This window comes from the organism of the source record quoted next, unplaced genomic scaffold (genome assembly GCF_019419815.1).
Source record: "Pyrus x bretschneideri cultivar Hongxiangsu unplaced genomic scaffold, Pyrus_bretschneideri_v1 Contig11, whole genome shotgun sequence".
Taxonomy (NCBI): Eukaryota; Viridiplantae; Streptophyta; class Magnoliopsida; order Rosales; family Rosaceae; genus Pyrus; species Pyrus x bretschneideri.
This window is the reverse complement of record NW_025999402.1, coordinates 3,470,345-3,496,668: the sequence shown is the minus strand read 5'-3', so window position 1 is coordinate 3,496,668 and position 26,324 is coordinate 3,470,345. Positions and strand designations below refer to the sequence as shown.

The 26,324-nt window shown below is 36.5% G+C and overlaps 4 protein-coding genes across 4 annotated transcripts; 3 read left to right on the top strand and 1 right to left on the bottom strand.

Annotated features, from left to right (window-relative positions):
• Positions 1-2,746: 2,746 nt before the first annotated feature.
• LOC103966311 (PHD finger-like domain-containing protein 5A) lies at positions 2,747-4,629 on the top strand. The gene is made up of 2 exons (XM_009379465.3): positions 2,747-2,900; positions 3,967-4,629. Exon 2 carries the CDS (start codon positions 3,971-3,973, stop codon positions 4,301-4,303), a length of 333 nt encoding a protein of 110 aa, XP_009377740.1. The 5' UTR covers positions 2,747-2,900; positions 3,967-3,970; the 3' UTR covers positions 4,304-4,629.
• A 3,375-nt stretch (positions 4,630-8,004) lies between these two features.
• LOC103966316 (protein ZW2-like) lies at positions 8,005-8,760 on the top strand. The gene has a single exon (XM_018652163.2). The coding sequence runs from the start codon at positions 8,005-8,007 to the stop codon at positions 8,758-8,760; it is 756 nt and encodes a 251-aa protein (XP_018507679.1).
• A 588-nt stretch (positions 8,761-9,348) lies between these two features.
• LOC103966317 (acyl-coenzyme A oxidase 4, peroxisomal) lies at positions 9,349-14,284 on the bottom strand. Its single transcript, XM_009379470.3, has 13 exons — positions 14,104-14,284; positions 13,595-13,699; positions 13,156-13,262; positions 12,968-13,045; positions 12,747-12,870; positions 12,547-12,620; positions 12,404-12,463; positions 11,299-11,408; positions 10,902-11,061; positions 10,362-10,438; positions 10,075-10,246; positions 9,893-9,985; positions 9,349-9,685 (listed from the first exon to the last, which is right to left on the bottom strand). The coding sequence occupies exons 1-13, from the start codon at positions 14,123-14,125 to the stop codon at positions 9,554-9,556; spliced, it is 1,314 nt and encodes a 437-aa protein (XP_009377745.1). The 5' UTR covers positions 14,126-14,284; the 3' UTR covers positions 9,349-9,553.
• A 2,134-nt stretch (positions 14,285-16,418) lies between these two features.
• Positions 16,419-25,150, top strand: LOC103966318. The gene is made up of 24 exons (XM_009379471.3): positions 16,419-16,651; positions 16,962-17,092; positions 17,391-17,475; positions 17,733-17,786; positions 18,205-18,296; positions 18,399-18,502; positions 19,033-19,108; positions 19,779-20,238; positions 20,556-20,894; positions 21,067-21,273; positions 21,356-21,454; positions 21,535-21,607; positions 21,780-21,907; positions 22,030-22,324; positions 22,423-22,664; positions 22,742-22,866; positions 23,063-23,177; positions 23,278-23,333; positions 23,444-23,537; positions 23,618-23,804; positions 23,888-23,962; positions 24,052-24,155; positions 24,243-24,305; positions 24,707-25,150. Exons 1-24 carry the CDS (start codon positions 16,607-16,609, stop codon positions 24,812-24,814), a joined length of 3,357 nt encoding a protein of 1,118 aa, XP_009377746.2. The 5' UTR covers positions 16,419-16,606; the 3' UTR covers positions 24,815-25,150.
• Positions 25,151-26,324: the final 1,174 nt, after the last annotated feature.

Genomic DNA, 26,324 nt, shown 5'->3' with positions numbered 1-26,324 from the left:
TGGTGGCCTTAGCATTTACCAATTCGTAGCGATGGCTTTGCCTGACCATGTCATGGACGTTATTCACCCTTCAATTGTCCTCGACCTCGAAGCAGATGATGATGTCAACGATGACATAATGCGAGAATAAACTCCATCCAGACGTAACAATCGTGATCCGGTGAAAGCAAAGAAATTAAAGAAATGTTTGGTTTCAGTGATACAGATATGACTCTCTTGCGGTGCAAAGTCACAAGGGGAGCAGATGCTGATGGAAGTGGTTGTCAGAAAAATAAGCGCAATTAGAGACTCATACCTTAAAGTTTAAAAAGACTTGAGAAGGACAAAGCATGCTTCTCAAAGGAGAAAGGACATGATCACTCATCAATAATATTTTCCATTCTGTACACACCAAGGTTTTCTTTCTGTTTTTGTTTTCTTTTTCCTGCTATTGCTTTGAATTTTGTCTCATTGATGTTTGTGGTTTGTTAATTATACGACTTGAAGCTTTCGAATTCTTTATTTATGTGGTGCATTTAGAAGTTTAATTATTGGTGGGTTTTGTTGGACAAAAAAAAATTGTGTTCTTTGTTGAATGGTTTACTCTGCAAAAGTAGTCACAAACCGCTAGCAGCTTTGATAGAATTTGCAAATGGTGAGATAGGAGTGTGAGAGAAGGTGGATGAGTAACAACATTGCTAGTTACATTTTTCTTTAATCTCAATATTTGTTGTTATCGGTGCTCTAAAAAGTTATTTTGCACTATTCATAAATGGAAACATAAAACAGATTTTCACTTGAAAATGTGCGGATGAAATTTTTGGAGTATCAATACCTTATTGTAGATGAGAGAAGCTGAAACTTGAGTGATGGTGAGAGCTTAACATTAATGTTTAGTGCGAGGGGTCTGGAGTGAAAGGGACTTATAGCTCCAAAGGAGCATTTTTTTTTTCTGTTGTAGTTGAAGTCCTAGGAGCGATTTCCCACTCTATAAAATCACTTGTATAAAATAAAACATTAAATTTAATATGAAAATTGCTAAAATTTCGTATAATATGTTTTGTTAGTAAAGAACGGAATGAATTTTTTTTAAGTGCTGTTAACAACTCTCAAAATATTTAGCATTGTTACTTAACTTCATAATTAGTAATTTCGCGTATAATCTACGTATTATACACTACGTACATAATGTTTTCAAATTCATTTTATGTATGTGTATTAATGATTAGTTAGATTGTACGTTTTTTTTTTAAACTCCAACGTACGATACATGGCACGTGCGTATGTACTTTCATGTTTAAAACACATTATTTTCACATATTTTTCAATAATGCATATAAAATTCACACATTCAACCTGTTTGTGAACATATTATTGAATGAATAAATATTAAAATCTAAAAAATAATGACGGAATTTTGCAAATTATTATTTTAACAAAGTTATACAGTTACGTGATTTCACATAACATACCAGTTCCTTATTTTACAAACTATGCTTAACTTTTGGGCTTTTTTCTATTTTTCGTTTCTGCTTTCATTTTAGTTTTTGAGTCTACCAAAACGTGTTAATTTACACTCGGAAAAAGATCCTTGTCTGATTCTTTGTCTAGAGATTCTAGGAATTCTGTGATCGTAATCATTTACGTACATCGTGCGGTCATAAATTATTTTAAAATTTAAAATTTAAAATTAAATATAAATAGTACATAACGAAAAATGACTGCACGACGTACAATGAACGGTCACGATCGCAAGATCCCTAGGATCTCCAGAAAAAGGATCTGGTGAGAATCCTTTTCCTTACCCTCCCACCCTAAAAATCAAAATTTAGAAAATTAAGGTAAAAGGCCTCACAAACTTATTTCTATCCAAATAAATATGAGAGTCTTAACGAAACACTCATAATATTGTTCTCTTTTAATTTTAAGAATATTTTTACTCTAAAAAGTCACTCCTAGTGTTATTCACTTACAACACCTGTTTGTCATTTTGATTAAAACTCAAAGTTTTCAAGTCATTTTCATTAGTTTTCCTAAATATTTAATGAACTTTTTTTAATCATAAGGACAATTGCTTAATTTATGAAGAAATAATTGCCGATACACCAAACTTCAACTTAGTTAAGATACTGATACTGCATGCAAACTACTCATTTACGGTACTATCACCACTGCTCTCTTGTTTTTGTTCTTATTATTTTGGCTTTTTAATCAAAATGGTTCCTGAGATTTGCATAACTTCTTACTTTGATCACTGAGATTGTCCATCATCAGTCATTTTGATTATTTCGTGAAAAAACTCCATTAAATAAGAATAAAATGACCAAAATACCTTTAATTTTTGTTAAATCGTTTTGGCCCATTGTTTATAAAATTGAGGATATATTTATCATTTTAATTCTTATTTAACATAATTTTGCATGGAATACCAAATGATTGATAGTAGAGAATCTCAGAGACCACTTCTATTGATTTCAAAACTCAATGACCAAAGTGATGTGTTATGCAAATTTCAATGACAATTTTGATTAAAAAGCCGATTATTTATAGTTGTTCATTAAGTGTTTCAAATTATATAAAGCCATTTTTATAAAAGAAAAGTTATAAACATAAACTCTTTTTAATTTTCACACACTATTTTAAATTGTATCTGTTATTTTCGTTTGACTTATCAATATAACTATAAAAAAAATTACAAGAGTGGTGTGAAAATCATTTACTCAATTAATAAATAAGAAAAAAAAATCGAAATTGTTGTACGCATTTTTAACTGAAATTTAAAAGGAAAAAGAAAACAAAACATTAGCCCCATTCGATTCTCTCTCAGTAAGCCGAGCCCTACATCCCCAATCGCGCCAATCCCCCATTTGTGCTCTCATCTCTCATACAGTCTTCATCCGAGTCCTCTCCAGCTATCTTCGGTAAGCATTGGTCCTTTAGCTATTCGTTCTTCCTCTCTAGCTTTCGCGTATGTAGAAACTGCTGCTTAATTTTGAATTTTTTTCCATCTGAAATTCAAATTTCTAGCCGAATACGCATTCGATTACCTGTTTTAGGGTTCCTTTTCTGTTCAATTCATTAATCGTTTCATCTATTTACACAGCCTTTTTAAATTCCACAATTTGTTTTCTGTGATGGGAATTAGGCAATATCGCAAGCGCCCAGAAGTTGAAAGAGTAATTAGAAATAAAAAAAAGGAAAAAAAAATAAGATTTTTTGTGGGGTTTTTATGTTTTTGTACTTATGGGGCAATGAACTGCTTTTCATTGAAGATGAAATTGCACATTTTCTTGAATTTACATTCTTTGTTAGTTCATACTCTGGTGAATTGGTATAACAAAAGTAAACCACTTTTATTGTCTTTGTGCATAGTTGTAAAAGAGTTTGCAAATATTCGTAGCTGATCGATTTAGCATAACTTTCATGGTTTGTGAATATAAGCACCCTGCAATTTGGCATGAAATTGTTGAAATTATGCAGATTTGCAAACTGGGTTAATCTTAAATTTTTGAATTTGTAGTAGCGTTATCAGTTGATGTAGGAGCATCTAAGGCGCTCTCGAAAGCTAAGTGAGTCTGCTAGTCAGATAGCTGGCTAGGGTTCTAGTTAATTTGGGAGTTTTTTATGTTTTGTGTAGTCTTTATTTATAGGATTAGGATTTATTAAGTAGTCGGAATAGGATTAATTTGGTAGTTCCTAGTAGAATAAGGATTTCTTATAAACAAGGATTAGGAATTCTAGGCTGCTGTCCTCTAGTATAAATAGGCTATGAATGTATTCAGTTTTATCAATATAATTTCAGAAACCAGAGCTTCCTCTTGTGTTTCTTGCTATAGGACTCAATTATCTTCGTTCCAAGTTTCCAACTTCAATTATATTGCTCTTTAATCTCTTTTTTGTGTTGTTTAATGTTTGGATACCGTTTCTACTGCTATTTGGCCCTATTCTATCTGTTGGACAGCAGCTTACTTTACCCGGTTGTTGCAGGAACATGGCGAAGCATCATCCTGACCTGATTATGTGCCGGAAGCAACCTGGAATAGCTATTGGAAGGTTGTGTGAGAAGTGTGACGGTAAGTGTGTAATTTGTGACTCTTACGTGCGTCCTTGCACGCTTGTTCGGGTTTGCGATGAGTGCAACTATGGATCTTTCCAGGGAAGGTGTGTTATCTGTGGAGGGGTTGGAATTTCTGATGCTTATTACTGCAAAGAGTGTACTCAGCAGGAGAAAGATAGAGATGGTTGTCCGAAAATTGTGAATCTGGGAAGTGCCAAAACAGATCTGTTCTATGAACGGAAGAAGTATGGTTTCAAGAAAAGATGATCTTTAGCAGGTCAAGTTTCGTTTAGCTTCCGGAAATCATTTTGTTGTGTTCATCATTGAGGCTTAGGCTATATTACAATCAGGTGTTTTTCTTAGGAAGCTTGCTTATTCCTGCTCGTATGTTTGACTGTTGTATTTTCTCGTTCGATATATTTCCAACCTACTCTCATTCTGTGGCTAGTCTAGTGAAGTAATTTATGACTAAAGTAATTTTCCGTCGTAATCGTTGTAGTTAATCTGTGGCATCCTTCTATGGATGTTTGAACTCCTCAGTGTACTTGGAGCTTTGTTAATCCAATTTTAAATATGCGATTTTATGTTTATTATCTCAACTTGGCATTACCTTTTTATCTTCTACTGAAGTTGCGAAGGGATTCTGCTAAATATTGCTTGTTGGTTAATGGTCTTTTAAAATCCTTCAAAATCTCAATTGAATTCGTTCCGCTTAGTGCTTTTGGCCAGATAGCGTGTCTTGTCCGACCTTTTGCTTCAGAATTCGATCCCCTTCCCGTAGAATTTGAATCTTATGCCCTGCCGATGTACACCTTTGGTTGGTGATCCAACCATACAGATTTTGATACCAACCATTCAGATTTCGATCAAGCTCTATAAGGTTATTGAAAAACCATATATTTCAATATGTACGTATATGTATGTTAGTTTATGGTAGAATACAAATCATTCTGACATGTACGACAAATTGAAGCACTCGTAAATTTACGAACGCAGATAAATAATTAAGAAATAGTTATATTGTTGGTCGTTACATCAAACCTTATTGGGTTTCCCGCTTCATGTACCAAAAAAAAAATTAGAGACCTGTTGAGGTGATAAGAACAAACACAGAGCCTCTCCGGATCTGTGAGTGCAGGGATCAATGGATCTAGACCATTAAAATTTGATCTAATGGTTACAAATAAAAAATTCTTTTAAAAGTTATAATAATTGTAGTCGTTTATCAAATTTCAATGACTCGAATCCATTCATCCCTACACTTCGGTTGCACAGATCCGGAGGGGATCTGTGTTCGATAAGAACAACCAAATTTTATCTCCCATGCCACGTAGCAGTCCCCAGTACAATCATTGGCTGGTCAAAATTGCCAATTGGCAACACCAGCATCTCTTATAAGATCATCACTTCGAGCAACTGGAACACGTCATGAACCAATTTGAATAAAAATATCTATTCAGCAGCAGCCTGTTGCTGAATATATCTCTTGGCAACCAATTTCTGTCATCAGTAAAAGTCATTGAAAATTTGTCTCCTACCCTTCAACTTCACTGCAATCTTCAATCACTTAGTAGTATTGCTCTTTGAGCGTGTTTGTTTGCCCTCCTTAGCCCTCATTGGATTGGACTAGACTAACATCTAGTCTAATTCTGTGTTTGTTAGTATCAGGGATTAGCATTAGTGGGACTAGGAGGGACTCGCGTTCACTAAAGCCTTCAAGAACCTCCAAAAACAGCCGGACTGCTAAGACCAGCTTCGTTCGCTCCTCTAATCCTCTGCGAGCTTCGTCGATCTGGCCCCTTCTGCTTTCAGATCCATGGATCTCGTCCTTCGCACATCAACAGCAACAGCAACAGCGGTCTCGCACTGCAAATGCAAGACGGCGATCTCGCACTGCAAAATCAGGACAGCGGTCTCAACCACATGCTCCGACTGTAGACCAAACATCTCAACCTTTCGAAGAATTTACAAACACGAAAAAATGAAAAGAGAAATTGATGAAGCAAATCAAATCAAAGGCAGATATAGGCTTTCCTAAAGCTATATGTTGAAAATGGAGATAAAGTGCTACTAAAGCAAATGATTGAATAAAAGAAACATCTCACCATTTCAACAGCAACGATTGAAGGAACAAAGCCAGGCAGTAATAACTTGATCAGAGGGAGAAATAATCCATCAGCTTGTTTCTAGGGAATGTGAAATTTTGCAGAAATTTTTTTGCAAAAAATAGTTTTGAAGGATCTAAAATACAGAAAAAAGATAGAGAAACGAAGAGAATATGACGGGGCCAAAGAGGGAGAAATGCAGAGAAGTTTCTAGGGAGAGGGAGAGTTCTTAAGAAAATGAAAAATGTTGCATAATAATAAAATATTAATTAGCATCATTAAAATATTAAGAGATATGTATTAAATAATGTAATATTAAAGTTTGTTATTATTTTGATTTTTAGTTTGACACTACATCAAATGCTTCCCTAAATTAGTCCAGTTTAGTCTAGTCTAAGCCAGTTCAGCTTAGTTCCTGAAGTTAGTCTAGTCTGAGACAGTCCGGTGCAAGCACTCTTTATGTGTAAGTAAGATCTTTTAAGTTTGACTTACATGAATGACGATAATATATATAAATTTGTATTAAGTTTAATACCTAGTCAATGACTAACACATTGTGTGGCCTAACTCAGCCTCCCTCTCCTCATAGTATATATACCTCTCCCGCTTAAATGTAGAACTTTGTTGTATAAAAAAAGGCTTTCATGCAACGAAAATTGCTACCTCAAATTAATTATGTATTGCCACTGAAAGAGATAAGACACATAACAATATATAATTATTTCACAATAACGTCATGGGTGCATCTTGTTGTGGATAAGTTTCTCTCCTCTATACAGGACTTGAAGACACAATAGTATACCAATAAGTTCCTCTACTCTATACATGCCCTAAATTACAACAACCAGTTCGCTTTTCAATCGAAAGTGTCATGTACAGGCGGAGCTACCAAACCGACCTTCACTCTATTTTGTACTTAGCCATTTCTCCAACTTGCATACGTCCACCCCCCACCCGCCACCAACAACCTCCAATACGTCTTGAGTTTAAAACTCTATTTACTCATTATTATAATAGCTTTAAATTTTTTCACCTCATTTAATCATTTAAATAAAAAAAAATCCCCCTTTTAATCAATGCAAAACATTGCCTATTGAGAAAGACACCCTCCCCACTCCCCAAACCCGAAACTATGACTTGGCTTCACACAATCCCTCCACTTTGCCGCCTGAAGACGTGTTGGCCCGTCATCCGAGCAGCCCGAAAATCCCCCATTAAGCTAACACAAAATCCCCTTCCCTTTCTTGTCAAATCGAAATCCCGCTCTGACAAAAACAATTGTGAAAAAAAAATACACACCCCAAAAAGAATCACAAATTAAAAAACCCTTCTTGTGAGTGAATCTTTCTCCTTTCTTCCTTCCACTCCACCACTTTGAACACCTTCATACTCCTCTGGCTTCACTACACGACGGAACCCACCGAGACCTTTCAGTTATACATCATCCCCCTCCCCTCTCTCTCTTTCATCAGTCGGTGTCTTTTTAATGACAGCAGTTGGTGGAGCCACCGTTTAACTATTATCCCACTATTTCACCTCTCTCTCTCTCTCTCTCTCTCTCTCTCTCTCTCTCTCTCTCTATATATATATATATATATATAATGGCATCCACCTGCACACGCGTCTCCGTCTGACCATCACCTCCTCTGTTTTCTCCTCTCCTCTTTCTCTCCCTAAAGAAACAAAATGTATGAACCTTGCTCTCGAAGTATCCCCACCCATTAGCATTACTTGCCCACAAAGCGAAATCAAAATACCAAAAGAACCCACCTTTCAAATCCAATCTCCTATTTAATCACGCCCATCTCTCTGTACTTCGTCCCCTTTGAAATCCCAGAAATCTTCTCTGTTTTTGTTTTGGTTATGTCAACCGGCTCTCACAGCGGCAATACATCGAACACATTCGTGGCATTCTTCGAGGGCTGGCTGGTCCGGCAAGAACACTTCCTCGACGAGCTCCTATCGACCCAGCAGACAATCGACGAGGCCCGAGATGAAGACCTTCGAGATTTGATATCCCGGGTTCTCCTCCATTACCAGCAGTACTACGACGAGAAATCGCGACTTGCCCATCGGGATGTTTTCCTGGTTTTCTCCCCGAAGTGGTTTAGTTCCTACGAAAGGACCCTCCTTTGGATCGCCGGGTACAAACCGGGTCTCGTATTCCGGATAGTGACGGAGTCGGTGCCCGATTTGAGCGACCGGCAACGGGTCAATATAGCCCGGCTGAGGGAGGAGACCCGGGTCGAGGAGCGCGCGCTCAACGACAAGCTTGCCAAGATTCACGAGAGCGTGGCGGCGCCGCCGTTCGTCGACGTGCTGCGGCGGTACGGGAGGGCCAGGGACGGGGGGATCGTGGAGGACATCGCGGTGATCGAATCGCTGAAGCCGGCATTGGAATCCGTGCTGGTGAATGCCAACTTGCTGAGGACGACGATGGTGACGAAGCTGGTGGAGATACTTAGCTCGAGGCAGGCGGTGAGGTTTTTAACGGCGGTGGCGCAGTTTCAGCTGAAGATTAGGAGTTTGGGGTTGGAGAGGGACGCCGAGAAGCGGAGGGAATTGAGCGGAAGGAGCGGCGGCGGTGGGAGTCCAATTGGTAGTACTAGTAGGTGGTAGAATTTTCGAGAATTTTGTGGTTTATCTTGTTAAAAGGAAAATTAATAAAAAAAACTTGAAAATTTTGAGTTTTAAGGTAAAATAAAAAGGAAAGTGAATAGTATTAGGATTGATTTTTTAATGTAAAAATATGTGATTTTTCGTTAAAGTAAATAATATCGGAAATTTTTTGTTAAAGTTCTCTATTGTTAATTATGAGTTTTTATTTTTGACGAAAATGTATGGTAGGTTAGGCTAATAATTTTGATTATGGTATGCTAATTTTGAGATGTATATTATTTTATATTTAATAAGAAACACTAATAAAAAGGATTTCAAAACTTTAAGTTTTAACGAAAATGATAAAAAAGTATTGTAAGTGAATAATACTATAATTCATTTTTTCGAGTAAAAATGTAGTATTTCGTTAAAGTGAAGTACTGAAAGTTTTTACGTTAAAATTCCAGCTTCTGTTGACCCAACCACCAAGTTTAGCAATCTCTGGTCATAAGTTTCAAAAAGTTCATTTCTTTTCGTCACTCCAGCTATGCCGCCGGCGCCTGCACAGGTATGGCGCTTTTCTGGCGAATAACTCAGTTTACTACTCACTGAAAAGTCGAATGCGGCGATCTGCTGAGATCGTTTATTTGTCTTTCAGAACTATGACGATACAATGTTCAAAAACCGAGAATTTATAAGGCGTCCTTAATTTTGGTTGTCAATGGATAAGTTTACTTCATCCCATTTGACATCAGACAACCTTGTTAATGAAACAAGCTTGCGGAGGGAGTTGAGATTCGGATAAGTTCCACCACTACAGGCGGCTCCGTTGGCTTGACGCAGGTGGCTTGAAGCTGGCAATGCCAGTGACTTCCCTGCCGGTGACCAAGGAGTTGATGTCATACGTGCCTTCAAATGTGTAGATGGGCTCCAGATCACCGAAAGCCTGCAAGGTGACCCCAAAATGAAAAGGGCTCAAAAGGTGAAACAAAAAGGTAGACATACATAACAAACGCCCGTGTCAAAAGAAACAGCCTCTCAATCCTATCATTGCTTTCGAGTCCTAGCTTGAAAATTCATCTAATAAAAAACGTTCCAATCCTTGTATAGATTCTAAAACGTAAACTTTTAAATCCACAAATAAGCAAATTACCTTTGCAACAAGAAAATCAGATAAGATTCCGTTGCCACCTAGCAATTCCCTTCCCAGAGCAACCGTTTCCCTTGCTCTCAGAGTGATCCATGCCTGAAAATTGCACACATTTATTATTCTGAATATTTTGAATGGATAAGCAATAGGATAACCAAATGCATGAGGACGTCATTTTTTCTTACCTTCCCCATGCTAGCATGACCTGGAGTCATTTTACCTGCCTCATACAGCTTGCAGAGGCGCCAACCTATAAGAACCATAGCTTGAACATTACCAAGCATACGAACAAGTTTCTCTTGGTTGATTTGGAAAGCTGCAAGGGGGGCTCCAAATTGTTTCCTCTCCTTCAGATACCTTCCAATTCCATATAATTCAGACTCGGTACCAAGGAAACTTGAAAATACACTGAATTGAAGATGTGAGAGAGAGAGAGAGAGAGAGAGAGAGGCGCTTAGGCACTTTTTAATACCTGTGACACATATCATAGACTCCCATAGATAAACCAATAGGTTGCCAGGCGACCATGACACGTGAAACAGCAAGAACCTGTTTTAAGTAGTTTAAATCAACATCAAATCAATAAACACTCACGAAGACAGCATTATACGTGTCATTCTAACGTGTGAGAAATGAGAGACGATAACAATGTAAACTATTTGAAGATTCCTTAACAAATGAATCAATTGATTCACATCTGCTTTATGTTAGGGCAACAGAAAGAAAAAATTTGCTCTATGCTACGTAGAAAGAAGATTCAGAGTTACAACTTTGGTATAATGTCATCGCAGTATCAAGCCTTATCTCTCAAAAGGTGAAGAAAGAGCTAAGCAAGAACAAAGATGAATCTCTAGTCAAGCTTGAACATGATCTCAAAATCACAGTACTGAAAGTAATACCTCTCATGTCTTGTTTATTAAACATATGGTCGAATAAGAAGTAGAAGTTATGCCTAAATCACTCTAAAGAGAGAAGATTAAACAAATTTAACCAACACGGCTTTGCAGCTTACCTTGCTAGTATCCTGAAAAGAATTAACACCAGGCAGCCTTTCCTCATCAGGAACAAATACTTTATTTAAGAGAATATCTCCATTTTGGACAATGCGCAGACCAATTTTATTTTCTATTTTTGTAGCTGCCAGTCCAGGGGCATTCTTCTTTATTATAAATCTGAAATAGAAGGAGAAAAAAGGCATTAAACATGAGAGTGCTGCTACAGAAAACCATCATGCTAACTTTTGGATTAATCTAGAGCATCTAAACACCAACGCGATGTGAATATAAGGGGAAAGATAATCAGAAAGAAATATTCATAGAATTTTGCATAACTTTGAAGCTAGAGAAATATTCATAAAATTTTGCATAAGTTACATACTTAGAGGGTTCGCATGTTTCTGTTTTACATACCCATTAATCTGATTTGTTGTTGTATTCCTAGCAAAAATAACCAAGACATCAGCAAATGTACTGTTTCCTATCCATCGCTTTTGGCCCTCAAGTATCCAACCTCCTTCCACCTGATGATCCCCACAACACAAAGAATACATGATATAGCATGAGATCAGAGCCATGACAAATACCATTTTACAGTCTGGCCGGTCCAGAGATTTTTGACGCCAAAAAGTGTGCCCTCACTTCATAAAAAAAATTTATTTGTTTTTACACATAAAACATTGATAAATTATATTTAGAAAAGCACTTCAAACTCAGTAATTTAGAAACACGGAAAAACTAATGTATTTTGTATTGAGAGAAGGAAACCAAAAAACTTCAGGCTTACAAGTCGATAGATTATGAGTTTTGTCTTCCATTTGAACTTTTAAAATGTTTTTGTATAAATCGTGAGGTGTTTTTTCTTATTTATTTAACCTCATCAATATAAGACTAAAAAAATAATGATATTTTTGAATTTTTAAGGATATGTATAAGTAATGAATGGGCACTAAATTAAACCTTTTGATGACACGTCATATGATTTGCAAATTTGGTCTACGCATTACCCTTTGTTGAAGATTAGACTTGAATTGGAACGAATATTTAAAAATAGCAACCCACATAGTTACTGGCTAGTAATTAAAAATAAATTACCAAACAAGAAGTTGAAAAAAATAAACATACACATAGCATTTCGAACTTAAGACCTCTCATTAATTTTAAATACAAAAACCATTGCTTCTAGTTAAACTTCTAATCATTTAGCCAAATTTTATAAATTTATACTGTTATGAAAAGAAATTTGTAAAAATTGAAATTTAAATAAGCATACATGGTATTTTGAACTCAAGACCTCCTCATTAATTTCAAACAACAAAATCACTGGTTCTAGTTAAATTTCTTTGTCATTAAACCAAATTTTATAAATTTATACTTTTATGAAAACGTATATAAATATGCCACACTAATAATTTTGGTGCCCCTAATTTTTTCGGGCCCTGGACAGTCGCCCTGCCCACACTGGGCCGGCCCTAATAACAGAGATAAAGAAGCAAATGGGAAGGTTGAAATCCTTGACCTTTGTTGCTGTCGTTCTCAAGGCACTCGCATCACTTCCGTAGTCAGGTTCAGTCAAACCCTTTAACATGCAGATGAACAGATTTCAGTATCTTGACATTAGCAATAAAGATATCAGACACATATCATAAAAAAGCAGCTTACCCAGCAGGCTACAGTCTTAAATTCAGCCAAAGAAGGTAGATATTTCTGCTTTTGAGCTTCCGAACCACATAATGCTATTCTTGACAGTACAGAAAAGTTACACTAGTTGTGAGTCTTGACTTGTCAACAGCATCATTTTTCAGTGAAGGTTTGGTTATTTAAAATCAAAATGTCAAAAGTAAAATTATCCAAATTCTAACCAATAGTAAGCATTGCTAGTGAGGAATGAACCAAGACGAAAGTAGAGCAGCTTGCATCAACTCTAGCAAGTTCAGCTGTAGCAAAAGCACTTGCCGTAATAGAAAGACCAGGACACCCATAACCCTGATAGCAAGAAGGCCAAAAGCGAGTTTACCAACCCATCCACCAAATTTTTGAACGCAAGATTTAAAAATAACATATTAAGATATGTATTAAGCACCTTGATTGTGCCACCAGCAATGCGCAATGCACCAAGCTTCGGAATAATTTGAAATGGAAACTCTGCCTTCTCCCAGTACTGAAAAAACGAATTCGCATATCAATCTCATTGTTTATAGTTAGATCATTACATACTTAATGTTTTAGCATTAATATGAAATGCACAAATGGATAGAGCAAGACGGATACCTCTGCCATAATTGGAGCGACGTCTTTCTCCATACACTTTCTTACTCTCAATCTCATAGCCTGCTCCTCAGGAGTCAATAGATCATCAAACTGGTAATAATCCGAGGCTGTGAATTTTTAAGGCCAAGAGATAAGAATATGGAAGTTAATAACTAAAGCTGCCTAGTTCACTTCAAATTACAAATCCAACTCACAATCAACTAAAGCGGTGCACGAGAATTGTACAAAATATTCACAAATAAACAAACTAAAAACAAACTAAAATGCAAAAAATAAGACATGATGAATACACAAATCCGAACAATTCCATCAAATCAATAGTCTGGATTCACATAACATGCGGAAATCCTAAACTGTTTTACAAAAGAGACTTCTCTATACACACATATACGAGTTTATGTATACTATATGTATATATAAGGATGGTTAACGTTCTTACCGCAGGGAGGAAAGGTGGATGCCGGCGTTGCTTGTGGAAAAGCAAGTGAGACATCCAATGCAGGGGAATTGAAGTAATTCGTCCTTTCATTCTTCTTAACATCATCTGCAGAAATCAGCAAAGCAATAACGACGGTCAAACCGAATCGAAAGTTCGAAATCACAGCCACATGGTCAGCTTATAACAATTGCAGAATAAACCAAATCAACACCAGAAGCTTCAAGTTCAATCCAATAACTCACAATTTGTAGGGTCTCCTAATGCTTAAATAAAAAATTAACCCAGAATAAAAAATCGAAATTTCGGAATAATTTCCGTCAAAGTTGTGATCTTTAACACTTCTAGGAGACCCCATATGATTGTAATTTGTAAATATAGAATTGTTTAATCCATCATTTCTGATCGTTAAAAATCCATAAAAAAAGAAAAAAAGAAAAAAAAGAAATCTAACTAAAAGCCAACAAAAATTAATCAAATAGCTGGAAATACGATTGAGCTGAATATTTTACCTTGATTCGGAGGAACTGTCATGGCGGCTAGGAGGAAAATTGGGAGCTCGGAGCTCGAACCGTTCGCGTTCGGGGGAAATTTCTTTTCCTTTTTCCGTTGGAATAGGAGGGAAATATTTAGGATAGTAATGAAGTTGGAGAGACAAAACGTAAGAATATTTGCGGATCAGCGATGAGGAAGACGACTTGGCACGCAACTTAAGGCACAGATTTTTTTAATATTTTATACTATAAGTGGACAAAATAACCCATTTTATATTTTATACTATAACGGACAGCTGGTGTTTGGAACCAAATCAGGTAATTGATGGGAACCTTGGAAATATAGCCATTTTAGAGACCACCTATTGAATTATAACCTACATTTTTCATTTTTTATAAAACTAACCAAAATTGAAGTTAAAAAGACTTATTGCCCTTCGTTTAAAACCTTCCCCTGCTCCCACGCCAGTCCCCCCTAGCACCAATGAAACCAACCTTCTTCCCAGGAGAAGCGTTACGCCATGCTCTTGTAGCCGGTCCAATATGTGATGATTACCCCCTCCGCGAGGATGCTCGACTGGGTTCATAGCCACACCACGAATAAGTTTTCAGAACACTTTTGTTAGTTTTGACTATTTCTTCATCTAGTATTGCAGTCACTGCTCGGCGTGATCACTTGGTTCAATTACATTTGGGTAACGAGAAGTTTGGTGGTGGTGTTTCAATGGAGATGAGGAGTCTAGAGACAGCATAGGAGTGTTAAGAGAAGGCTAAGGGTAATTAAGTTTTTTTAATTCTAATTGTGGTTAGTTTTATAACAGGAGAAAATGTAGGTTATATTTCAACAACTGATTTCAAAAAATGGCTATATTTCCAAATAGCTCGTGATTGATTTGATTCGATTTTGTATATAAATTTTACTCTGATGAAATACATGATGAGTTATATTGTGTAGATAAGGGTATAACCATCTTGGATTTGTAGATGTGCTTCTTATATGCAATTGAGTTTTGTAAACATGGTCATAGCCACTTCAAATCCGATAGGTTTGCTCTTCATGTGCAATCGAGTGCTTCCTTGCAAATCAAATTAATTTAAAATTCAAAAAAAAAATGGCCGTATGAAAAGAAGAAAAAAAAAGATTTTATTATTACTTTATAATAGGGTATTGCTATCTTGTGTAAAATAAATTGAAGAAGATTAATGACGAAAAGTGATATAAGGTAAAAATAGGACAAGGATTGTCTGTTCAACTTCCAGTGCCTTTCTGTGCCCTTCTGTTTTGTGTGGTCATGGTTAAGTCACGTCAACATTTTATATTGTTTTTTATATTGTTTTTTAACGTGGCTTAACCGTGGCCCCACAAATAGGAGGGCACCGAAAGTGAGAGGACAAACAATCCTTATCAGTAAAAATAAATATGTAAATAACATTTTTCCTTTTTTTTTTTTTTTTTTTTTTTTGCTGCAAAAAAACACTTTTCTTATAATATTGATAATGTTTTCCTTTGCTTTCCTTCACGTGACGTCTGCTTTCATCTACTCCATTGGCAAATGGCACTGTGTCAGCCAAAGGATGCAAAAAGAAGTCAGCTAACATGCCCAATCCACCGGCAGATAACGGTTTTACCACAATGGTAAAAAATAATAATATTTATACTCTGTTACTTTAGTGTAGGTTTAATCACCATTAATCTCCCTCTCCCAACATTTCATAATTGATTTTTTAGTCAAAATAATTTATGAGATTTGTATAATATATAACTTTGATTCATGAGATTTAAAATCAATAGAAGTGATCCTTGAGATTGTCCATCATCCATTATTTTAGTCTTTCCGTTAAAAAACTCCGTTAAGTTAAAGGTATAACACAGGACTTTGGTTCTTGAGATTTGCATAATATATAATTTTGATCAAGATTTGTATAACACATAACTTTGGTCTATGAGATTGTTCATCATCCATCATTTTGGTCATTTCATTAAAAAACTTTGGACCCCTTAACAAAGTTTTTTAATGGAATGACGGATGGTGGATAATTTCAGATACCATTTCTATTGATTTTAAATCTCATGAATCAAAATTATGTGCTATAAAAATATCAGAAATTATTTTAACTAAAAAAACCCTTAATAATTTAACCGAGTAATATTATTGTTTGACAAACAACATACGCAAACGACTGCGCTTTGTCAGTTTCCAACGGAGGGATTGCCGATTGCGTACCAAATCTAAACCAGTCCGACCGCCTACGATCCAAGCCCCATAAAAAGGGCCTAAGCGCCATTTTACTTTATCTTTTATTTTTTTTCTTTTCTTTTAATGTTTAATTTCTGACATTGACTGATTCGAAAAACTTACGGCTCAAAAGACTAGGAACGCCATTGGTATGATCACTGAAACAAATCCAGAAAGTCTCCTCCGATAGTCAGTCGAATCAAGCAGCCGACGAAAACTTCCAACTCTCTAACTTCAAAAATTCTCAGAAGCTCAAATCTTTCAGCTGCAAATTCGGATTCGCGATGCTCGCCAAGCGGCTTTTGCAGAAATCCATAAACGATTCTCAGGTACTCCTATTCCCAAGCAATCGATCGCCGCCACTGTTTGCTTGTAATTTTCGTTTCGTTTTTACTTACAAAATTACTTTCCTTTTTGTTCGGTTGGATTAAATTTCGATGCTTTAGCTTGTTAGTATCGTGGGAAATTGGAAATTGCATTCATGGATTATTTTTCATAATTTTGTGATTCATTTCTGTGTATTTTTTGCTGAAATGCCAGGATTAATTTAATTTTAGATACCTTTTAGTATCGGCGTTTGGATTGATACTTGCCATTTTTTAAATTTGGATTTTGTGTTGGGGAAATTGTTGGTTTCAGCATAATTTGCCACACGGGGGTTTGACGGCGGAAGACTTGGACCTGCGAGTTGCAGTTCACTATGGCATCCCATCCACGGCGTCCATTCTTGCTTTCGACCCGATTCAGCACCTTTTGGCCATTGGAACATTGTGAGTTAAAATGCACCTACTTTCTTATTTAGTGTTTGCTGTTTTCGGTGTTGGAATTGATAGAATGCCAGCCAATCTACTTAGTATGGTGCTCGGTCATGTGATTAGTAAGATAGATTGGTACTAAGCATTGAGGTTCCACATTTATCGGAATCGCTATTCATTTCTATGAGGCGGTGATACCAAAATTTTTGAAAGAATATTGGCACTACTGCCAGACATCTATCATGACGTATGAGATTGCTGCTCCACACAAGTTATATTACAATTTCACTTTGTTGTTTTGTTTTTTGGGTAGGGATGGGAGGATTAAAGTAATCGGTGATGATGGTATTGAAGGACTTTTTATATCCCCGAAGCAACTGCCTTACAAATACATTGAGGTATCTATGTGCACCACTGATTCTTAAGTTTCTCAGTGAATTATTTTTTACTCCTCTTGTTTAGTTAAAAGAATAAAATATGAAACGCATCTTGTTTCTTCATGCAACAACTTATTAAAACAAAAGTATCATATGTTTGAATGTTATATTTATAAAACTTTTGCGGTAAAACACTCCAAAACGTCCTTGAATACTGTTCTCCGGTCTTTTCTATCATTAAGCGAGTTAGCAACTAATCTTCTTACTGTATCTGGCAGTTTCTACAAAACCAGGGTTATTTGGTGAGCATCTTAAATGATAATGATATTCAGGTATTGATTCTTTAACCACTTTGCAGTTTTTGTTTCTCGTGTAAAACTCAACTCTGTCCGTGCAAAACATGAGAACTCCATATAACTTCTGCATCGTATGCATCTTCATTAAGTTATAGGCGATTACAAACGTCAGTGTCTTTATCATTTTAAATATTCAGCATATGCATTAGTGGTCCTTTTGGATTCAATAAGTTTACCGTTATAACAAAAATGTACCGTACGAACACCTGAATAAGGTTGAATATCATAAGGAGGGAATACGCATAGATAGAAGCAGATGACAGTTGTTAGCAAGGCTGTTGACTTGGAAATTGCAGTGGATAATCGAGTGCCAGAATTTAAATTCGTTGAAGTGATTAAGCATGAAACTATCTTTTATTTAAACAAGTGATCAATAACTTCTCAATTTTGGCAGGTTTGGAATCTCGAGAGCAGGTCCCTAGTTTATTGTCTAGAGTGGGAAACAAATATAACCGCATTTTCTGTAATCCATGGCTCCAATTTAATGTACACTACTGATCGAAAAAATTGTTACAACTATTTTGAGTCAGCTACTAATTGGCTGGAGTGGCTTAGTTCATAACTTGTTTGCTGTATTAAAACTTGCAGGTATGTTGGTGATGAGTATGCTCTAGTGGCTGTGGTGAAGTATGATGCAGAGGAGGGAAAACTTTTGCGATTGCCATATCATATTTCTGCAAATTCTTTATATGGTAATATATGAAGAATAGTTTCTTCAGTGTGGTGGTTAATAACTGTAGCTTACAATTTTATCATTTCTTTGCTCCTATGGTTTATGATTTTTCTAGTTAATGTTGCAATTCTTGTCACAGAAGAAGCTAAATATAAAGTTGCAAGGGCTTCATCCAAAGAGGAGGGTTTTTTTTTTAAAACCCAAAATTTATTTGATCAGAAATATGTTTCATGTGAACCTCATTTTACTGAAGGATCCTAAATATTGTTCATGATGATGCTATTTCTATATATGGATTTGTGCCACGAAATTGTTTCTCTCCCTTTTCAGTTAAATCTGTTCCGAGAAGACTTGGACTTTGGTTTTAGAAGTTGTAGGGTACAATTTGAAAGATAGTTGTGATATTTGTATCCTCCATGAAGAATTGTATGATTAAATGTCTTCTTTTCATTGTGAAGTCAACATCAATAAAATTTAATTATGGAATGTGTGAATTTTATTTGCTTTTGTAGTAATGTAATGCAATCGTTCTTTTTCTATGTTCTGCAGAAGCTGCTGCGTTTCCATTTCCAATTGACCAACCTATAGTTGGAATTCTTCCCCAACCCTGTTCATCTGGAAATAGGCAAGTTATAAACTTGAAGATTCTCACTTTCCATATCTGCTTTTAGTGTGGAACAAGAATGGGCCTAATTTATAATTGTTTTCTTGTCTCCTTCGTGTGTTTATAAATTTGCAGGAATTTTTTGTTAAATTAAGGTAGTATATCAGTTAAAAGTTGATAAGTAGTCCTGTTTAATCATGGCTAAACCTTGGTTACTTTTGTTTTGATATTCTTTCTTTTCTTTTTCTCTTTGAGTGGCTTAACAATGAAGTAATAAAGTTATTTCATACCCACAACTACTCATACCAATAAAGAGTAGAGTGCTATATTTTTACCATAAGGAGAACACAAATCTAACTTGTCCTATAGTCATGAAAGATGTCAAAAAACATGGACATGGTGGAAGATTAGATGAGACCGTTACAGTTAGGAACTTGGACTGATGGCACTATATATGAGGGGTATATCACTTTAGCTCCCTGCCGTTCTTGAGTCTCTAAATAAAGTTCATTGCTATGCTATCCCATTAACGAATCCAATTTCAATTCAGTTTATTGTATTTATGATTTCCTGATAGCATGCGACTTTTTATTGAGGTTACATTGTCTTATTCAAGACTAAGTATTATTGATTAGGAACAGTATAGTTTATATGTTCACTTCACTGAATGATGAGGTTTTTCTATTGGCAGAGTATTGATTGCATATCAAAACGGGTTGGTTATTCTTTGGGATGTATCTGAAGCTAAAATAGTTTTTATTGGAGGTGGTAAGGATCTCCAACTAAGGGATGGAGTTGTTAAATCTACACATGAAGTCAATGTTGATTCTCCAGAAGATACATTGGAACAGCAATTGGGAGACAAAGAGATAAGTGCTCTTTGTTGGGCATCTGCGAATGGCTCCATTCTGGCTGTGGGATACATAGATGGAGACATTTTATTCTGGAACATGTCATCTCCTGCTTCCGTCAAGGGTCAAAAAGCTTTATCGCCATCTAATAATGTTGTGAAGTTACAATTATCATCTGCTGAAAGGAGACTTCCTGTCATAGTTTTACAGTGGTCCACAGATTATAAATCCCATAATGGTTGTGATGGCCAACTATTTATCTATGGTGGCGATGAAATCGGATCAGAAGAAGTTTTGACGGTGTGTTGTCCATTTGTAGTTTGACATTTCATTTATACTTTTAGTTGGATAGCTGTAGTTAGTAGTTACTGAAAAGTTCCATGGCTGTTTCGGAAAAATGGTTAATATTATACCAAAACAGTGCATTTTTTGAAAACAGTATAACATGCCTATAAATAGTAAAGACTTCAGTTTAAAGAGATAAAGGCTTCACTTTTCGAAAACAGTTTAACATGGCTAGAAACAAAGCAATTTCTGTACAACAATTGAATTGGTGCTTTTCTTGTTTATTTACTGCCACAAAAATATAGGAGCTGACAAGATTCTCCATGTTTCAGGTTCTAACTCTTGAATGGTCACCTGGAATGGGGAATTTAAGATGTGTTGGTCGTACAGACCTCACCCTTACTGGCTCTTTTGCAGACTTGATTTTGTTACCAAGTTCTGGGACAACCGGGGATAATCATAAAGCTGATGTTTTTGTTTTAACCAACCCTGGGCAACTGCATCTTTATGATGATGCTTGCCTCTCTGCCTTAATGTCCCAGAAAGAAAGGAGTCCATCTGTCTCTGCTTTGGAGTTTCCGGTGGTGATACCTACAACTGATCCAACCATGACTGTTGCCAAACTTGTTAGGGTACACACTGGGGACAACTTATTCAAAGCTCTATCAGAGGTATTGTACTTCATCCATGTATGAGTGGATTATCTTTTATATTTTTCCCGTTTCTATATTCCATTAAGGTTCTATAGGAGTGTTGGATATATATTTTATAGATGAGGTGGCTCAAACATCTTCGTTTTAATGCTTCTACATCACATAATTATTTACTTTTTGTATATCTTAGATATCCTCAGTTGTCAACCTTGGCTCAGCACAAACCCCATCAGCTGGTACAAAATGGCCCTTGACTGGGGGTGTTCCCAGTCAACTGTCTATTTCTGAGAATAATGGTATTGAGAGACTGTACCTAACAGGATATTCAGATGGATCTGTTCGGATATGGAATGCAACATATCCACTCTTCTCTTTTATCTGCCTCGTAGAAAGCAAGGTTAGAGTTCATCACTTAAATCTTATAAACTTTGTCTTTATAAAAAAGGCATGTGCATGGTGTGATACCTTATAACTGGCAGGTGCAAGATATAAAAGTTGCTGGTTCAAGTGCTCCCGTATCACAAATGGATTTCTGCGCCTTCACTTTAAATCTGGCTGTTGGCAGTGAATGTGGTCTGGTCAGATATCTTTCTCTATCGATACCATTTTTTACTTTTTACTTTTACTGTGCTGATTGTCTTTCTACTAGCGTGTATAGGTTCGAATTTATAATCTGAAAGGCTGTTCAGATGGGGTAAAATTCATGTATGTCACAGAAACCAAATGTGAAGGTAGGTTTTTTAAGTGTCAATCTCTTTGACTTCATAAAAATGTTGCTTTCATTTTTCCTTACACAGTCCATCAGGTGCAAGCTCATCAGATCTTAGTGTTAAACTTATCTTGAAGTAGTTTTTATGGAACATTTGCTTATGAAGCTAACAATTTTATCACTCTGTTTAATAGTTCACGATTCGCCTCAAGCAAAAGGATCGCAATGCAGAGCTGTATTTAGTCTTACAAATTCCTCAGTTCAAACACTTCAGTTTGTAAAGCATGGTGCTAAACTTGCTGTGGGATTTAAGTGTGGTCATGTAAGTATTCTTTTTCTGCTTCTGAATTTATAACTCATTGTTTTCAATAGATTGAATATTGGCCCATAAAATTTAAGTTGCTATAGTTAGAAAGACTTTTGAATTTAATGCATCCATTTCAGGTTGCGGTGCTGGACACAAGTTCCTTTTCTGTATTGTTCTTTATAAAAGATGCATCTTTCTCGAGCTCTCCAGTCATTTCAATGACTTGGAAAGAACTTACAAATTCTCAACACCTCCTGAACAGCCCAAAGGTTTCCGAAACAAAATCAACAGCTAACCCAGCAGAGGAGGTAATGTTTGTCTTAACCAAGGATGCAAATATACATGTAATTGATGGAAATGCTGGTAACCTGATCATCCCTCAGCCATGGCACTTGAAAAAGGAGTCAATTGCACTTTCAATGTATGTTATAGGCAAGTACAGATATCATCTACCAGGGAATAAAATACTTTTAGTTTCTTTTTCACTTCATAATTAGAGAACTCTAATAATTTTTCTGTTGGTACTCCAGATGGCAGAGTATCTACGTCTGAAAATGTGTCTGATGATAATCCACCCCAAGAAGCCTCCAAGGATTCTTCAACAAAGAATGAGCCTATGCCAGGCGATACTCCAATTGTTACAAATTCACATGAAACTGAGCATGAATCCAGCTCAGAAAGTACATACTCTGAAGAGAGATTGTTGAATTCATTCATTTTGCTTTGTTGTGTGGATTCACTGCAGTTATACTCAACAAAATCTGTGATTCAGGTGCCTCTTGCCTTCTTTATTTTTGTCTGCTATTTCATTTATTCGGAAAGCATGCTGAGACAGTGTCATCTTATCAGGGAAACAATAAACCCATCCGAAAAGTGAAACATGCAAGACCTTGCATTTGGACAGCAACTTTTAAGAGAGTTGAAAAGGTTTCGGGATTGGTTTTGCTGTTTCAGACTGGAGAAATTGAGATCAGGTACCATTCTTTTCCCCAATAGTCAAGGAAATGATACAGATTATGTAGCAGCAAGTACCTTATCAATATTTCTAGTGGGGATTAAAACATGTAATGATAGCATATCAAGCTACCGCTACTTGTTTATTGACTGACGCTGTAGATATATGTGCATTATTGATTGTCTGATGAGTTTTTCATACCTGTTCGTGGGCAGATCCATTCCTGATTTAGAATTGGTGAAAGAAAGCTCCTTGATGTCAATTCTAAGGTGGAATTGTAAGGCAAACATGGATAAGACAATGAGTGCCGATGATGCACATATTACACTGGTATCATTGCCTTTAATTTTTCAAGAATGTTGGATTTGCACTTAAATCTCTTGAAAAATAGCACGTGCATTCATTAGACTCTATGATGTGGATTTTATAGGTAAATGGGTATGAATCGGCATTCATCTCTATATTAGCTGTTGAGAATGATTTCAGGTATTGTTTATGTTCATTTACACACTGTGAGGGAAATGTGATAGTTGCATTACGGTTTGGTCATGAACTTTCTGTTAGATAATTTCAGAATTTTTTTTGTCTGTTTGTAGGATTCCGGAGTCTTTGCCCTGTCTCCATGATAAAGTTGTTGCAGCTGCTGCAGAAGCTGCACTCAGTGTCTCTTTGAATCAGAAGAAAAAACAGGTTTAGAGAAAAACAAACTGTTATTTCATTGTGATGAAGGGAGAATAGTTTTCCAGTAATAACGTATCTTTCGACTACAGGGTACTGCACCCGGAATATTAGGTGGTATTGTTAAAGGCTTTAAAGGGGGGAAAATGGTCCAGAGTGGAGATCATACTGCAACTCCTAAATCAACTTTCAATCATTTAGAGGGCATGTTTTGGAAGTCTCAACTGTCAGAACCATCTCCGCCTGTAGATCATCAAGAAGTTTTGGAGCTTAATATAGGTTTTTGTGCTATCCTGTTTCCTTGTATTCAATCTTTTCTACGTCTTTCTCCTTCTTGTTAACTCAGTTCTCCTTTGATATAGATGACATTGAAATAGATGAACCTCTATCAGTAGCATCTACTTTATCACCACATGATGTCAAAGATGAAAAGAGAGGTAAACCTTTTGTAATATTCGACCTGCTTTCTTCTTTTCTGTAAATATTAGGAAATGTAATAATAGTGTCATTTAATTGTTGTATGCAGAAGGGCAATCAGAAAGGGAAAAGTTATTTCAAGGTGGGACTGGTGATACAAAGCCCAGAGTTAGAACGGCCGAAGAAATTAGAGCTAAATATAGAAAGACTGAGGTAATATCAAATGATGACGGTTCAGATGATACATAAGTTACTCTAGAAATGAAATGCCTTCTCTGATCTGGTAAGAACTCATTTCAGGGTGCTTCTTCTGCGGCTTCTGAAGCACGAAATAAGCTCATGGAGAGGCAGGAAAAACTTGAGGTAGGATTTCTACTATGTTGGTTCACAAAGGAATTTTCTTCCTTAGACTAACTGCTTCTCATTTTATCTTTTGTTGGAGAATGTTGTGAAAATGTATTCGGGCGGGTTCACAAACTATTACGTCCGGATGTACTATTTGCTTGCATATAAGATTGTAGCAGAACCTCACAAACTAATTCTTCTTTCTTTATTTGCGTTTCTTTTTTTGGGTCCAAAAAGAGTTCATATGTTTAGTGATAAAAGATTGCTATCATGATCAAAGCAAATATTGTGAACAATATTTCATTTCTAATCTCAGTTTGTTCTTCTAGGTTGCATATCTTCAACTAGCAAATGTTTAAATTTCTTAAACTTACTAGTTTCCTTTTCTCTGTCTAATCCCAAAATTAAACATTTATCAGAAAATCAGCCGGCGTACTGAAGATCTGCAGAACGGGGCTGAAGACTTCTCATCAATGGCAAACGAGCTTGTCAAGAGATTGGAAGGTCGAAAATGGTGGCATATTTAAAATAACAAAGGTTCAGCTTTATGCATTAGATATGAATTTCCATGTCCAGGAGTAAGAATCCTTCTGCAGTTACCCGAAAGGCAATGTCATTCAATTAAGAACTCCACCTGCAGCTTGTGATCCAGAAGATATCCAAGAGGTCGTTCTTGTTCTTCTACAGTGTATATAATTGTCACCGTGTGTCATTGTAATCCTTGATACAAAGTAATTTATGTTGCTAGGCTTCAGAAACATTGCCGGCCACACTTTTCTTTACGTTGATGATTGTACAAATTAAGAAGAAAAAGAAAATGTTATGAACAACTGTGGTTATTCAATCGAGTGGCAATTCATGCATGTTAAAGCATATAAACCGCAAGGCAATCTTGCGTTCGTATCAACAAAAGATCAGGTATATGTCGATCGTGTAGAGGTAAAAACGTCTCCTCCTCCAGCGCAACTAAGACCATACCCTCCTCCAAGCTCTTTCCGACGAGATCCCTCAACTCAATTTCTTTAGGGAACCTCTGCTCCAGCTTCGAGAAGAGCTACGTCCGACAAGATTCATAACAATGAGCAACTAGCGGAGACAGAAATGGAGAAATTTCGGCATTTAACTCAATCGAGAAGAAGAGGATAGAGTTATACCAGTTCACCATTACAATACACTTCAAAAGCTCCTGTGCTTTAAAGGAAGGATTGGATGAAGTTTCCAAAAAGCCAAGTGCTTGCCATACTTCCAAACCTATTTGCTTACAGGGCCTGGTGCCAATGAGGTGGCGTCGTTATTCTCAGCCTCGAGAACACATGTTTGCGACCATTATCGTCCCGATGATTCCTACCTGAACAACCGGTACCAGTTTGCTCAGCAGGCGCCTTGGAAGTTTGAAGGGAAGGATTACATCGAGCCGGGGAAATGACGTTACCAGCATGTTTTACATTGTTATTGCAGTTCCTCTGCCAGACATAGTTTAAGATCATCCAAACATAATATACATATATAGAAACCTGTAAGAACAAGATGTACAAAAATCAATATTGATGGTGCATCCATTGCCAACTCCCCCACTGCCACTAGATTTCTGCAGTTGAACGAACAAATGAGAATTTCAGCATATGACGATCATCTATCACTGATGTAATGAACACTCCAACTATCAAACAGGCGTTCGTTCTTTATGTTATCAATACAATATATCTGTGCGTAAAAGAATAGACGTCTTCCACAGAGAGTTTCTGTGCAATGTATGCATATAAACAATGGAAATGAATTGTCAGACCTGCTGGGTAGGGAATTTGAGGGGCTCTTGGAGCTCTTCTTGCTGGGGGTCTGGATGGTGAGGATCATCGGCGTCATGAAGAGGATAATGAGCGGTAGTTTTGGAAGGTTTTGGCGTGAAAAGATCGGTAACCCTACCAGAACTAACTGAGCTCGATCGATCCATTGGAAAAGAAAGTGATCATGTTTCAATGGGGGATAATTAATTGATTTTTATGATTTACAAAAATGTGAAACTAATTAGTTCCAAGG

What these genes read in the sequence shown, in the direction of transcription:
- LOC103966311 (XM_009379465.3), top strand. Translation starts at nt 3,971, where the DNA reads ATGGCGAAGCATCATCCTGACCTGATTATGTGCCGGAAGCAACCTGGA.
- LOC103966316 (XM_018652163.2), top strand. Translation starts at nt 8,005, where the DNA reads ATGTCAACCGGCTCTCACAGCGGCAATACATCGAACACATTCGTGGCA.
- LOC103966317 (XM_009379470.3), bottom strand. Translation starts at nt 14,125, where the DNA reads ATGACAGTTCCTCCGAATCAAG. An exon ending in ATCCACCTTTCCTCCCTGCG is followed by an intron (nt 13,263 to 13,594) that starts GTAAGAACGTTA and finishes AAAAATTCACAG; the next exon opens with CCTCGGATTATTACCAGTTT. An exon ending in TCGCTCCAATTATGGCAGAG is followed by an intron (nt 13,046 to 13,155) that starts GTATCCGTCTTG and finishes TCGTTTTTTCAG; the next exon opens with TACTGGGAGAAGGCAGAGTT.
- LOC103966318 (XM_009379471.3), top strand. Translation starts at nt 16,607, where the DNA reads ATGCTCGCCAAGCGGCTTTTGCAGAAATCCATAAACGATTCTCAG. An exon ending in TTCTGCAAATTCTTTATATG is followed by an intron (nt 18,503 to 19,032) that starts GTAATATATGAA and finishes TATGTTCTGCAG; the next exon opens with AAGCTGCTGCGTTTCCATTT. An exon ending in CAACAAAATCTGTGATTCAG is followed by an intron (nt 22,665 to 22,741) that starts GTGCCTCTTGCC and finishes TCATCTTATCAG; the next exon opens with GGAAACAATAAACCCATCCG.